This window comes from Mus pahari, chromosome 15 (genome assembly GCF_900095145.1).
Source record: "Mus pahari chromosome 15, PAHARI_EIJ_v1.1, whole genome shotgun sequence".
Taxonomy (NCBI): domain Eukaryota; kingdom Metazoa; phylum Chordata; class Mammalia; order Rodentia; family Muridae; genus Mus; species Mus pahari.
Window position 1 is genome coordinate 30,394,928 of NC_034604.1, and position 14,665 is coordinate 30,409,592.

The 14,665-nt window shown below is 46.9% G+C and overlaps 1 protein-coding gene across 2 annotated transcripts in view; it reads left to right on the forward strand.

The window, feature by feature from the left end:
- The window catches only part of Ctnna1 (catenin alpha 1), a 134,953-nt gene extending 121,570 nt beyond the window's left edge, over positions 1-13,383 (forward strand). For both annotated transcript variants that reach the window (XM_021214540.1, XM_029546932.1), the window contains 7 exons: positions 3,897-4,097; positions 4,617-4,768; positions 8,326-8,436; positions 9,469-9,650; positions 9,790-9,895; positions 11,223-11,357; positions 12,212-13,383. In XM_021214540.1, coding sequence (XP_021070199.1) covers positions 3,897-4,097; positions 4,617-4,768; positions 8,326-8,436; positions 9,469-9,650; positions 9,790-9,895; positions 11,223-11,357; positions 12,212-12,499 — 1,175 coding nt within the window. In that variant the 3' untranslated portion in view covers positions 12,500-13,383. The remainder of the gene's footprint in view (positions 1-3,896; positions 4,098-4,616; positions 4,769-8,325; positions 8,437-9,468; positions 9,651-9,789; positions 9,896-11,222; positions 11,358-12,211) is intronic.
- Positions 13,384-14,665: the final 1,282 nt, after the last annotated feature.

A 14,665-nucleotide genomic window follows, 5' to 3' on the forward strand; every position in this document is an offset into this window, starting at 1 on the left:
TTCCCTTCTTGGAATGCTTCTGTCTCAGAAGTGATCATAGTTTAACTGACTACTTTCTCAAAGACTATGTCTGCATGATGCACAGATAGAAAACAGAGAGGAAATATTTAAGTGCCATTTAATTATGAACTTGTAAAAAATAAATCTGGGTAATTCACCTCACAAAAACAGTTGATTTCATTATATAAACATAAACTGGTAATGACATAGTAAATTGCATTCATATAGATCATGTCTGTCAAATGCAATTCAGTGTTTAGCTCACAGAAATAAATTTTAATCCTATCTCCTTAGAGTTGAGTAACACTAAATGCATTTTCTATTTAGCATGGACTTTGGTGCCCCTGGCTGTGTTGTCTTCTTGGAAATGCCAGGCTTCCTGAGGCTACTGGCTATGGGCAGATTTAGTGACTGGGTTCTTGTAGAGCTGAAACTACCTGTCACCCCAGGGAACCACAGGCTGGAATGTGGAAGATGTGAATGGCAATGGGGCTTGAAAGAGAAGCAGACTTGAGTACTTGCACAGCACAGTCCTCCAGCAGTGACCTATATAAAGGGGACGCTGTGCTCTGCATACCAATGTCTTCTGGAGTTGCGTGTCCTCCCCGAGATGGTAGCTTTGGCTTAACTTGAGAAAGCCTGGTGCAGGCTGTTTAGCTGCAGGAAGAGGTGGTAAACGGTGTGGTTGCAGGATTGCCAAATTGCAGATGCTGCTACTTTAAAACAAGAAAATTCATTTGCAAGCACACTGTTGCAAGTGCCAAAACTGCAGCAACGGGCCTTTTTGGGAATCTTGGCCTTCTGTTGTTTTTCCCAGTGAAGTATGGAATTATTCTTTTTCATGGGCCTAGGGAAAAACATTCTACCTTCATAGCACATTTTTAAGCAAACAACAAATTTGGAAATCTAAATGCAAAGTCCCTTCTGGATAAATACTACATTCTTACAGTTTTGTCTTTTTTTCAGATTAAAGTGGGTACGCTTATTGAGCTTAGACTCAGGGGATTTTCATTTTTTCTTACAGTAAAGTAAAATATAAAGTAAAAGTGTTCCTCATGTAATATTTTTTCAAATCAGAAAACAAAAGGGATTAAGTAACAGCATTTAGTGGAATCCAGACAGGATGTTTTTTAAGGTTATTTAATATAAAATAGAAGACCAGTAAAGAAAAATTAAATTCTTTAGCAGATCCACTTTTATTTAGTGAATAGGTTCAACATTTTTGTAAATAAATGAGTTTAAGAGAGGACTGACTTAGTGCAAAACAATTGAGCCAGTTTCTATTTAGTGAATATTTCAAGCATAGAATTGTTCTCTTGAAGAGAACATCTGAATTTTGTTATGTCTGCCTCTTCTGAGTGTTCTGTCATAAGATTGCTGAAAAATACAAGAGATTAGTAATGCAAGTGAGGATGGTGAAGGGCCAAGCAGGTGCCTGGGTATGCCCTGGTAGACTAAGGAGTTAATTTGTAGTGTTCAGATATACAGGACTTCCCTTCCTCTATCAGTAGCTGATAGTGAGCCTGTGAGCCCCTCCCCCACCATGATTGGGTTGTGACAGGCCCAGTGCAGGCAGTTGAGTTCCTGTTGAAATGACTGTCATAACTCCAAGATTTCACAGGCCTTTTCTTTATCTTCTGGCTAGTGCATTCTTTAAGCCCCTCCTTCAATCCCCAAGCCTTAGAGGGGTTGTATGAACGTCCAGTTTAGGGCTGAGCACAGAGCCATCTCTTATTCTCACCATCTTGCAAAGGTCTCTGAGGTTGAGTACCATTGTTCTGTGAGTATAAACAAGTGTCGGAGGCCACAGTGTGGTACCTACCAGTTTAACTAAACCTTAGTGAGTCCCTGCACGGCCCAGACCTCCCCAGCCTGTGTGCTGGTGCTGCCCAGTTAACCTAAACTAAGTTGTTTCTCATAGGTGTACCCACAGGCTAGTCTGCTTGGTGAGTCTAGATCCCTTCAAGTTGACAGTATTAACCCTCATTAAAATGTTTAGTCCCTGCCCTGTCTGGTTTTCATACAAAGGGATTTTTGTGCCTTTTTAAAAAAATTCTAATAAAATAAGAGAAACTGTAGATGAGAATTTCCTTTAAAGGAAATTAAATTTAAAAGAAGGAAACGGGACTTGAGAGCTGCTTGGTGACTAGAGAGAGTAGTAGTGGTTTGGTTTTTGTTGTTTTTTTCTGTTTTGTTTTGTATTGTTTTCTTGCTAATGTAAGAAGTAACTTAGGAGTGAAAGGGTTCACAGTTGAATAGTACAGTCTGTTATGTCAGAAAAGTTGTGGCAGCTAGTCACTAAATGTGTAATCAGGAAACAGAGTAATTGTACTTGACCTCCACCTACCCACAACAGGTTTTTGTGTTTTCATGTAACCCTGAGTGTCCTGAAAGTCATATTGTAGACCAGATCCATCTGCCTCCTGAATGCTGGGGTAAAAGGTGTGTGCCACCACTGCCTGGCTCCTTTCCTCCAACCTAGGGAATGGTGCTGCCCACAGTGGGTAGAACTTACCACCTCACAGGCATGGCCAGAGGCTCATCTCACATTTCAGACTTCCTGAGATTAACAGTCACGGTCAGCTTCTTTAAGTGGACTTCCTTTGTGGCTTCATACCTTCTTTGGATGTGACCACAGATGGGGAAAGAGTATGTATAAATTTAATAAAATTGGGGTTTGTTCTTTAAAACAGGTATCTAGATGATGTTTTTTATAGAGTACATCACTGAGTCTGATGTATTAACCCCCTCCAAAGTATTAACCACCCTAAAACAGGGGTGAGATCTAAATAATATAAAAAACACAAGGTTGTGGGGTTTTTTGTTTTGTTTTTAAATCAGAATTTTTTCTTCCCTTTTGACTTTCCCACCTTTGTAATATGGGGTTCAAAAAAAAGTAGTTTCAACATTAAGACCTTGAATGATGGCAGGCTTAGTATACATTTGTTTAGTTAGTATGTAGGGAGTTTGGATTTAAAAGATACTTATGAGAATGTTAAAGTCTTCCTTCTTTCCCTCCCTCCCTCCCATCTTCCCTCTCTCCTTCCTTCATTCATACTCCTGGCTGCCATTCCTGGAACTCTGTATAGACCAGGCTAGCCTGGAACTCCCAGAGACCTGCCTGCCTCTGCTCCTGAATGCTGGGATCAAGGGTGTACGCTCCCCCCTGGCCCGTGTGCTTCTTAGAACAGATTGCATGTGCTGTTTGTTCTAGCTCTTCTGTGAGAACTAGACCTCTCTGCACTCGCTATGCCACATTCTGCTGTCGGCAGAAGTGATGTCATTAAGTGACATAACTTCTGAGAGCTGTCATGCCTTCCAGAAAAGGAGAAGTTGATGTTGCCACCCACTGCAGCCCTTCATGTGAGCTGTCTCTCTGCCTCTCGCCCCTGCTGCCATGGTGGCTGTGTGCAGCTAGCAGCTTGCTCCTCTCAGCACGGTTCCCCTGGCCCTTGGCTTGTTTCACTTTCACTGTTACACATGAGATTGGGAGTTCTTGCTCTGGGGTCTCTGAACACAGTGTCAGGCTTTGAAAGGAAATGGTTCGGAGTTTTCAAATCCAGCTGTGTGCCTACTGGGAGTTTTGGGTCAATTTAGCTGGATTCACTGACAGTCAATGAAGGAGGAGTTCTTGAAGGTAGCGTGTGTGTTTGTATTACATTATGTATTTGGTTATTGAAGGTGATGTTAGTTTGTATTACATTATGTAGTTGGCATATGGGCTACTCATGCCATGGGGTATGTCATACTCTAGATTCAGGCTCCACCCTTCTGAGTGCTAGCTTGCAAATGTGTGCCACTGTGCCTAGCTCCTTCATGTAAAACTTGGAACATGCTGTGTTACCATGCCACCTTCCAGTAGAAGACCTGATCCTTCATTATCTTTTTGTCCTCAGAGAACCACATTTTAGAAGATGTGAACAAGTGTGTTATTGCTCTCCAAGAGAAAGATGTGGATGGGCTGGATCGAACTGCTGGTGCCATCCGAGGCCGAGCAGCCCGAGTCATTCATGTAGTCACCTCAGAGATGGACAACTACGAGCCAGGAGTTTATACAGAGAAGGTTCTGGAAGCCACCAAGCTCCTCTCCAACACAGGTCTGAGGACTGTTTCCCACCCCTGGCCCCCTGGGGTTTCCCTGGTCCCCACCATGGCTGGCTCTGACAGGCTGTCCTCTCATTCCAAATACTGGGGATTACATGCACACAACGTTTATACACATGGAGTGGCTCAGTGTGCTAGGAGGAAGTTGGCTATGGGGCAGCTCACGAGCACATTCCTTGTATGTATCTGAGATAAACTTCTGCATTGTCTCCTGCTAGTGAGTGCATACAAAATCAAGGTCAAATCCCCCCTCCTGCAGTGTTAGGGATTGAACCTGGAGCCTCTTCCATGGTAGGTAAGACTTCACCAGGAAATTACTACCCCAGCCTGCTGTAGTTCCCGTTCTCAAGTTCTCAGCCATGCAGTCCGAGTTCACAGAATCTGCTGAGGAGATGTGAGTCCTTGTAGGAACAGAGGCTCTTGATCATGACCTTGACTGTCCGTCCAAGGATTCAGGAAAAGGTTGGTGGAGTGCCATCTGTGTGGTGTGACCTGTCCCCCTTGTCTTGTAGTCATGCCACGTTTCACTGAGCAAGTGGAAGCAGCTGTGGAAGCCCTCAGCTCGGACCCAGCCCAGCCCATGGATGAGAATGAGTTCATCGATGCCTCCCGTCTGGTGTACGACGGCATCCGGGACATCCGAAAAGCAGTGCTGATGATAAGGGTGAAAAACCATGTTCTACACATTTTATTTTTTATGTACATGAGTACACTGTCGCTGTCTTCAGACACACCAGAAGAGGGCATCAGATCCCATTACAGATGGTTGTGAGCCACCATGTGGTTGCAGGGAATTGATCTCAGAACTCTGGAAGAGCAGTCAGTGCTCTTAACTGCTGAGCCACCTCTCCAGCCCTTCCAGACATTTTAACAGCTTCTTTTTTATCATTTGCTAACTTGAGCATTGTGTTATTCTAGAACTCAGTAGATACAGTGGCAGTATATTAAATCCACGAATCTAAGAGCTTTTAGAATGAGATAGAACCCAAACATGGACCAAAGAAAGAAATCTAACATGAGTTGGGCTTGATGAATTAATTTAGGGAATTTAGTTGGATAATCATAGAATAGTTTGAGTTACAGGGAAACTACAGAAAATGATGTCTTAAGTTTTAGAGGACTTTTTCTTAAGGTAGGTAAAGTTACAGTACTTCTGCCAAAAGGAATGCTCCCCTCCTTGAAGGGAAAGCCAGGCAGGTTAGAATCTCTGCTCAGGATAAAGGATCTCTCAACTGGCAGCCCTCAGGGTGTTCCACAGCTCATGGCCAAGTGGAAGTTCTACCTCTAGGGCTTATGTGACCACCTCAGAGAAAGCAGCACAAAGCCCTTGACCTCCCTGTTACAAGGGGGTTCTGAGTCTGCAGACTCCTCCATCCAACAGGTTCTGAGCCTGCGGCTCACAAACTGCCATTTTTTAGCCCTATCTATCTAGCCAGCAGAAGCTAACCACAGTGTCAATTGGGAACATGTTGATATCTTGTATGTTGCTCTACAGATATAAGACAGGGCCTACCTGAGTCCTGCACCACCCCTTTCCTCATTCATTGCAGGCCCCGCAGAACAGACATTTGGAATATGATTCCCACCTACTACATTGCTTGAGTTTTGCCGGCTGTTGTGTGGTTTGGTCAGTCAATTGAGTTTCATTTATACCTCATTGTTTTCTAGGTGGTAGGCAGGGACCCCATCCCATTTTTTTAACCCTATCTACCTAGCCAGCGAAAGCTAACCACGGTGTTAGTTAGAAACATGTTGAAGGCCTATTGCTTCCACTTTGTACGAGGCATTGAAAACTCAGGAAAGACCACCGTTCTCTGGGGGACGCAGGAAAGCTGCCCATCTGCCTAAGCACTGAGAAGGGAATGGTTGTGGGTGTGGCTGGAGGATAGCAAAGACTTCCAGGCTTTCCAGTGCTGTGCTAATGAAGAACCCAAGTGGGCCAAAGATGCCTTAGTGTGGGTAAAGGTGTCTGCTATCAAATTTTGTGGCCTGAATTTGATCCCCACACGGCTAGAGAAGACTAACTTCTGCAAGTTGTCCTCAGAGTTCAAGTTCCAGCAAAAGTACTTTATCTCCAGTGAAGTTTGGTCAGCAGTATCCATGGCAGCTAGTGGCTATAATGTGGTATTAATGGGTGCCAAGGCTACGTATACTCCAGCGATACACATAGTTCTACTTCTCTGGTTGGGTGCCATTGGGAGCAGAGCTGTAGAGTGTTTCCCTGGGAGGTGATCAGGCTAAGAGCACCATCTGAAGAAGCAGTCTGGGTACTATCTCTCTGATATGTGGTTTTCTTCACCACCACCACCCCAAATGGCGTTACTGGGGAGCTGGAGTGAAGGCTCAGTGGCTAAAAGCACTGGCTGGTTTTTGAGCGGTTGAGCACCCACCTGGTGCCTCAGAACTGTCTGTAACGCACTCTCAGAGCATCCCAAGCCTCTTCCAGCCTCCAGGAATACCAACCATGCAGGGAGGCAGAGCTCCATACACAGAAAGTAAATGTTTAAAAAGGTAATGGCTTCATTGGATAAAATAAATGAGCAGGCAGTGTTTCCAGCACAGGCCCGACACATAAATGGCTGCTGCTTACTATATTTAGTTCTGTGCTGGGAAGAAGAATGGCAGGCCTTTCCTCTCCTTCTGGGCCTCCAGGTTGTGTATAGTGATGGACTCTCAGGGAAGGCAACCTTCAGTGCTCAAGTGGGCGTGGCAGGGAACCGGCAGAGTGAAGCTTTGAAGATGGTGGTGCTGTAGTTTAGCATGTGCACATGGCTCACTGATGATGATGTTGGTGGTGTAGTTTAGGTTAGCATGCGCACACCATCACTGACCCCATCACTGCCTTTTAGTCAACAGTTATCTTGGGTTTTCTTGGGAAATGAGTCTCAGTGATAGTCAAGTATTCATTAACCTGAGCCAGGATTCCATCCTCAGCATACACAGGTACATGTGTACACACAGCACATGCATGCAGGGTTCTTGTCACTAGTCCTCTAGGCTGCCAATGTCTTTGATTGGCCCCACATGCTACTTTTCACTTAGCCCCTCAAGTCTTGGTTTCTTTTTAAAGTACATTATTTTCATGTGCACATGTATGGAGACCAGAGAACAACTTACGGAAGTCAGTCCTCTCCTTCTACCACGTGGGCCCCAGGGATTGAACTCAGGCTCTCTGGCTAGGCAGCACATGCCTTTCCCACTCAGGCGTTCTGCCCTGATGTAAGGGTAGGCATCCCATCCCTCTGCCTGAAGTCTCTTAGCCCAGGGCATCCACGCCAGCCACAGCTTCAGTCATTGAACAGCTCTTCCGCACTCTGAGTGCTCGTCCCCTGGCTCAGTCACCTGAGCTGGGATCCAGCCAGCAAGCTAAGTTGTTCTTCTTTTACCTCAGTTTACCCACACTCTCCACCTGCATGTTCCCACTGCCTCACAAAAACCGTCACCTGTTTCCAGTCAGTATGATAGCTGTTTATTGTGCTGACCACTTTGTAGTCACAAAGACCCCATGGGTGTGGCTTGGGTTAGGGCCTAGTAGTGATGAGGCCTCACTGCCCCATGTCACAGGCCAGCCATCTGGGCCAACACCAACCCACCAACCCCAGCTGTTCTGCCTGCTGACTCTTCCTGATAACTGTTTCAAGTCTGAGGCTAAGAGGAGGCTGGTCACCTGTGCCAAATAGGATTCTTAGCTAATAACTGCTGCAGGGACTACAGCTGCCAGCCCCTCTGGTCTTTGATATGCACTGGCCTCCCGTCGGCTATATTCTCTTGTCCTTTGATAAAAGTAAACTTAGACTTTAGGAATAACACGTTGTTTTTTTATTCCTCAAAATAGCCTTTGGCAGCCAAAGAGAAAGCCCAGCATTAATTTATGTCATGTTCTTGTTGTCATAAAGCAAGCATTTATGGAATTGCTTTACGTTTGGTAAAAACATCTCCTCTTTAAAAACTTTTGTCCAAGGGTGGTTTTTACCTTCATGTGCATGTGTAGACTCCTTGGGAAATTGTATTAAAACTGAAATCTTTGTTATGATTCAGAGGTCAGCCTGAACCCTAAGTCCTATGTGAGGAGCTTTCTTTATAAAGAGAGGGTGAGAAGGCTGCACACACTACTCTCTGGTGACCAGAGGCTGCAACCTGGGCCTCCGTACTGCTGGCCAAGGGCTCTCTCTCAGCCGGAATCGTAGGCTGACTGATTTCATGGTCTTTGTTTGGATGCAGACCCCCGAGGAGTTGGACGACTCTGACTTCGAGACTGAAGACTTTGATGTCAGAAGCAGGACAAGTGTCCAGACAGAAGATGACCAGCTGATAGCTGGCCAGAGCGCCCGGGTAAGGCCATGGCCCTTGGTCCTCTAACTTGTTCAGGAAGGACTCTCTCGCTCTGTGAGGCCTGGCTCTTTTCTAGGGTGTTTAACTATATATATTCAGAATGCCATTTTCTGATCATTTTTTTTTCCTGTGGAATACAACTAAAATCCTCAGTCATGGCAATCACTAGTCACTCGTGGCTTCCTACAAAATACCCCTCAGCTAGGCGCAGGGTGAGAGCCCAGGTCCACCACGGTACGCTGGGCTGAGGTTTACGTACACCCTGAGTCAGGAGAGGCTGAGGAGCTAGTCAGCGTTACGTTTGCTAAAAAGGATTTTGCAGTGCTTCTGCTGTTGCACTAACCATGGTAATGTGCTCTTACATTCATGGGCCTCTAAACCTACAACACCAGAGACCCACAAGTACATCCAAGAGAACCAGTCTCCACCGTCGGTCGCATCAGGGTCATCAGCTCAATCCGTGCTGGAAGGATGCCAAGATGGATCTCTAGGGAGTCTATTTTCTCACTCTGTGGAGAGCTGTCTCAGAGCGTGTTCCTGCTGTAGACCTTCCTGGGTCCTGAGCACTGGGAGAGTTGAGGATGGAGCTTGGGCCTGTGGGTTGGGATTAGCAGCTGTCTCCAGTGCACTGCTTGGTAGTTAGATGAGGTGATGATGTCCCTCAGCAGATGCTCTGCTGCCTTCTCAGCTGGACCGTCCAAACTTGGAAATATCTGTTGAGGGCCCCAACTGGAAAGGTTCCGCCCATTCATCCTCTCCTATTGTAGATAGCAGCAAACATGAAACTTGTAAAGGAGTGGGTCAGACCCACTGCTGCAGCGGTGAAGCTACAGGTTAGCCTCCATACTGTGCCCTCCACATTCAGACATGATTTTGAAAGTGGGTCTGGAATTCAGGCTGCAGTAAACTCCTACAAAATGAGAAAATGAAACCATTAAAATATTACCCATCCGTGTTGTGGACTGCTGTTAGAAGGCCTCCTGGCTAATGCACTGTGAGAACCTCATAGACTGGTTTGGCTTGTGATTGTAGGCGATCATGGCTCAGCTTCCTCAGGAGCAAAAAGCAAAGATTGCAGAACAGGTGGCCAGCTTCCAGGAAGAAAAGAGCAAACTGGATGCTGAAGTGTCCAAGTGGGATGACAGTGGCAATGACATCATTGTGCTGGCCAAGCAGATGTGCATGATCATGATGGAGATGACGGACTTCACCCGGTGAGCAGAGCCCACATGCTGCAGCCTGCAGAGAGAGGCTGAGGACTTCCCCGGGGCCCTGATGCTTTGTAGACATCTTTTCTCCAGTTACCTCCAACCAGGAAAGGATTCATAGACAGGGACCCTGTTCTCTTTTCAGAGGCAAAGGGCCGCTCAAAAACACTTCTGATGTGATCAGTGCTGCCAAGAAAATTGCTGAGGCAGGATCAAGGATGGACAAGCTCGGCCGGACCATCGCAGATCATGTAAGTGACACTGTGTGGCCTGTGGCTGAGAAAGCTGTTCGTGAGCATTCTCATGAGCCGTAGCTCATTGAAAACTGTTCTAACCTACTTGATTAATCCCAGCATACGTTCCTAAGGATTTCTCAACTCCTATTTGACAAGTCTCTGGAGTTGGGTCTGTCTATCCTAAACTTTCCATCATTTCATCCTTAAAACCAACCTCTTCTGGGTTTGTTTGTTTTCAGTTTTGGGCAGAAGCAGATTGTACTGTCCCTGCTCCACAGGAATAGATGTATCAGAGCCTCTTGCTGGGGCTTCTGTGGGATTGGGAGCTCTGGGCAGGGTTACAGGCTAATGCATCTAGCTGGGGACAGCTTCTCTCTTCGTGCCTCCAGAAAGCTTCACGGCACTTCCCTGTGGCTTTTTTCTGGAGTTGTGTGTTTTGCGAGTTATCCAAGCTTACTGTGTCATCCAGGCTGCAGGATGGGTGACATCTGTCCCTCATTACTCAGACCAACATTTGGCAGTCATTCCTGACCACCCAGTAAAAAGCCTTGTGGACAGTGTATTTGACAACACCTGTTCTTCCTGTCTGAAATTAGTAGCTCCATTGATCTCTTACCTGCTTGGACCTCTGTGGCCTGTTCTTTCCTTTATTCTGCACACAGCCATCAATACTGTCATCATCAAATGCAAATCAGACTGGAATCTGTCCTGCTTCAGTGCCAGCTTAGAAAAAATTCAAAGCCTTCAGCACGGAGTATCTAGGCCCTATTTTATACCAGGGTGCTTCTCCCTCACCTCCACCTCATTGGAAGCAAGTGTAGGTTGTAAACACTAGAAAGTAGAAAAAGCCTAAACACCCAGCCACAGAGCAGTCAGGGCAGAGGCTGCACTTGTTACTTTTTTGGTAATCACATGTTCCCAAAGTGAGTGTGGTTTATCCTGTGTGTGCACCCTGGCTGAGCAGACAGTGCCTTAGGCGATGATTTACTGGCTTAGCTTACATAGCTCAGAGCATTGTCTTTCCGTATGACTAGACCCTTGCTCGCTGATGCTTTCTCTCACACTATGGGGCCACGAGCTTCTCCCCTGGTGTGGAAATCTAGGTCTTAGTGCAGTAGTTGCTGACTGGCCCTGAGTTACTGAGTGGAAGGCTCAGAAAGTGTTCACTGCATACACCATGCAGTGCTGCAGGAGGGGGTTCTACGAGGTCTGGGATATAGTACCCTAGAGAACGAACCCCTCCCCCCTCTCTACCCACATGGAGCCTTTGAGAAACAACCCTGGGAGTGGGGATTCTCACTGGGGCTGAGAGTACTCAGTGCTGACCTTCCTGTCCCATCAGTGCCCAGACTCGGCCTGCAAGCAGGACCTGCTGGCCTATCTTCAGCGCATCGCTCTCTACTGCCACCAGCTCAACATCTGCAGCAAAGTCAAGGCTGAAGTACAGAACCTTGGTGGAGAGCTTGTCGTCTCTGGGGTAAGTATCAGTAATGAGGTGCTCTGGCCAGTTGGGGTCTGCTGAGCCATGTCTGTAGCAGAAGTAGACTTTTGTCCCTACACATGGTCCACCTTCTCCAGATGTGGGAAGTGTAGGAAGCAGAAGCTACAAGGCCCATCTTGGTTCCTAGAGCCCACCAGTCACACACCATTTCTGCTAAACTATGCCTCTTTAGCATGGCATGGTTGATGTGGTCTGGTGACAGCTGGAACTATTACCAGGCCTAGTCTCTTTCTTTTGCTAGCTGTTCTTTGGAAAAGGGTGTTTTTATACCACCCCCGCCCCCAAAAGAGTAATTAACTCTATTCAGAAATTACCAACTAGAGCTATGCCTGCTGCTTTCTCGGTTTCTACCCACAAAGCTGAGCTGGAGCAGTTCATCAGGTCGTAGTTCTGAGGAGGAGACATTTGTCTAGGTCTTTGGAGAGCATGTCTCCATACTTTCCAATGGGAACAAGACCTCAAACCGAAGTTCACAGAGTTGGGAGTTCTTTCTGTATTGCCGGGAAGTGGCCCGACAGCATAGGCTTCCCTGCCGCTGTCCATGGTGCCAGTGCTACCCAGCCTTAGCTGCTCAGCCCCATCAAGAAATCTCCCACTCTGAGGACATGGCGGTAGTGAGGGGATTTTGTGTGCCATCACCATTTCTTTTCAAAAGCAAGTATTTTTAGGCTACGTGGATAAGAGCAGCCCCTGACTGAGCAGTAAGGGGCTCCACCCAGTGCTATGGCGACCCCTTGCTCTTCAGGAGATGAGGCTTTGGTTGGTAGGGGCAGGCCTGCATGCATGCAGGGTTCTAACCCAGCTGGTCACCACTCATCTGTTCCTTGTAGGTGGACAGCGCCATGTCCCTGATCCAGGCGGCCAAGAACTTGATGAACGCTGTCGTACAGACAGTGAAAGCGTCCTACGTGGCTTCCACCAAATACCAGAAGTCACAGGGGATGGCGTCCCTGAACCTTCCTGCTGTGTCATGGAAGATGAAGGCCCCTGAGAAGAAGCCGTTGGTGAAGAGAGAGAAGCAGGATGAGACGCAGACCAAGATTAAGCGAGCCTCTCAGAAGAAACACGTGAACCCCGTGCAGGCCCTCAGCGAGTTCAAAGCCATGGACAGCATCTGAGCCTGCACAGCCCATGAGGTTCTGAAAAATAAAGTCACATGCTTCACTCAAATGTATTTGCTAAGTAGAGAACACTGTTTTATTCCACAGGGAGGTAGCAGATTTCAGACTCAACCAGGTGGTGAATTTTGCAAGGACATGTTTGTGTTAAAGCTGGTTAGGGAAAAAAACGCTTTTAGAATTCAAAAATATATTTCTAGCTATTTTTTTATAAGCTTAATGGAAATAAAAGTTCTGTAACCAAAGAGTACCACATTAACTTCTTGGTCACATTTCTGATTAGGCTGAAGTGTCTGCTTTCTAGGTAGGGGTGAGCGCCTGAGGGAGAGGTTGCCTTTAGCCCTGCTGTTGGCAGTATGGAATTAAATGACCAAGGCTGGCCCAGGGTAAACCACAGGGCACCCTAGACAGTCTGGAGAAGGAGGGTGCCAGGAACCTCTTCTGAGGAATAAACTATAGGAGACAATAAAACATAACGCAGTACCCAGGAAATTGATTGCTTTCTTTATGAAGCAGAAGGGGAATTATGACACATGGCTACAGTTACTAATGGACTCTGCTGCAGGACATTAATGGAGTTGCTTTATTCAGGCTAGAGTGTTGTGATGCTGTAATCAGAACATGCTTCCCTCTGTTATTCCAGCTTGAAATGCAAATTCATCATCCGGCTCACTTCTAATAATCGCAGTGTTTCCTGCTTTGGGCCAGCAAAGAAGCCTGATGACTGCATAGCGTTTGCTTAGGCAATACTTTAGACTCACCTTATTTGTGATTACTATAGCAATTACCATAGTGACAAGATAAGATTTTACTGTCTTATTTAAATTTTATGAATCTGTCTGTTTTTTACACTAATTTTCCCAATAAAGTCCATTAAGAACCAAGTCTACAAAGCAGAAGTTGTTCTTTGCCTTCAAGAAGAAGCAGGCTTGTGCTCTGTGCCCCTCTGCCCAGGACGGTGATGGAGGGAGGGAGGGAGGGAGGGAGGGAGGGAGGGAGGGACAGTGACTGTGTCTCTAAGGAGGACCTTTGAGGCTCTTGCCACCCAGGAAGTGTCAGGTCCTGTTCAGTACCCCTGTCCCAGCTGAGGATTTTTATAAACATCCTTCAGGGTTCAATCAAAGCCATGGGCCCGTCAGTCCCAGCAGCATCAACCAGTTCACGCATGACATGAGCATGGCGGACTCCATCCCGTAGCCTCATCTCCTGTCCCTTCCTACTAGAAATTCCCTCTTGGAACTCCCTAGAAAGATGGCTGTGGCCCTTGTCACCTTCCTAGATTCTGTTCTGCCATTTCAGTCAGCTTGTATCTTGCCCCTTGTCAAGGTAACTGCCTTCCACAGGCAGAATGACTGGCCCTCAGCTACCTTCTCAGGCCCACGAAAGAGCAGCCCATGGAACATGCGTCCTTACACCTCCCTCTGCCCTGCTTCCCTCACTTGCCCACCCGCCGCCTCTCCCTCTGTCGCTTTTCTGATCTTACCCAGGATGCCTGGCTTTCAGTGACTGATGCTGGTTTCTTATTGGTACTTTGCTATTAAGCTTGATGCTCTGGGATGTTCCCTCTGGCCAGAGCTCACCTGCTGTCTCTGCTCTCCATGCCTAAAGCCCCCCTCTGTTCTCTGCCTTGCTGGTATTACCAGTCACGTTATTTTCTAGCTAAATAACAAAACGAGACTACTTTAAAATGCATGCAAGGTCTCCAAGTTGTGACCACCTCTGCACATTTCCCTATGGCCCAAATGAGGAAATTATTTCTGAGCAAATGTCCCCCCAACTTGGCAGCTGCCTGTTACAGCTAAAGGAGATGCAGCTTATTGGGCTGCTGGGCTGCCAGAGCCTGCTCAGGTGCCACAGCCAGGCCTAGTTTCTTGTCACATGGGTGCTTCCATAGAGAAACTCAGTGTGACAGCTGCCTTCCCTGGAGTGGTCTAGTGCTCTCTCGAAAGCCATTCCCCGCCATCTCTGCTGTACTGTGCTAGTGACTTGGACCTATGTGCATGCACTGGGCAGAGGGCTGTCCGTTAACAGCATCTCCCGCCCATCCTTCCCCCTCCACAGCAGCCAGCCAACCTGCCCAAGTGAGCACAGATCTGCAAGTGGCTTCACACATCACAAAAGCCAAAGTCCTTAGTAATGGCTCCCCATTCTCCTGCATATAGCCCT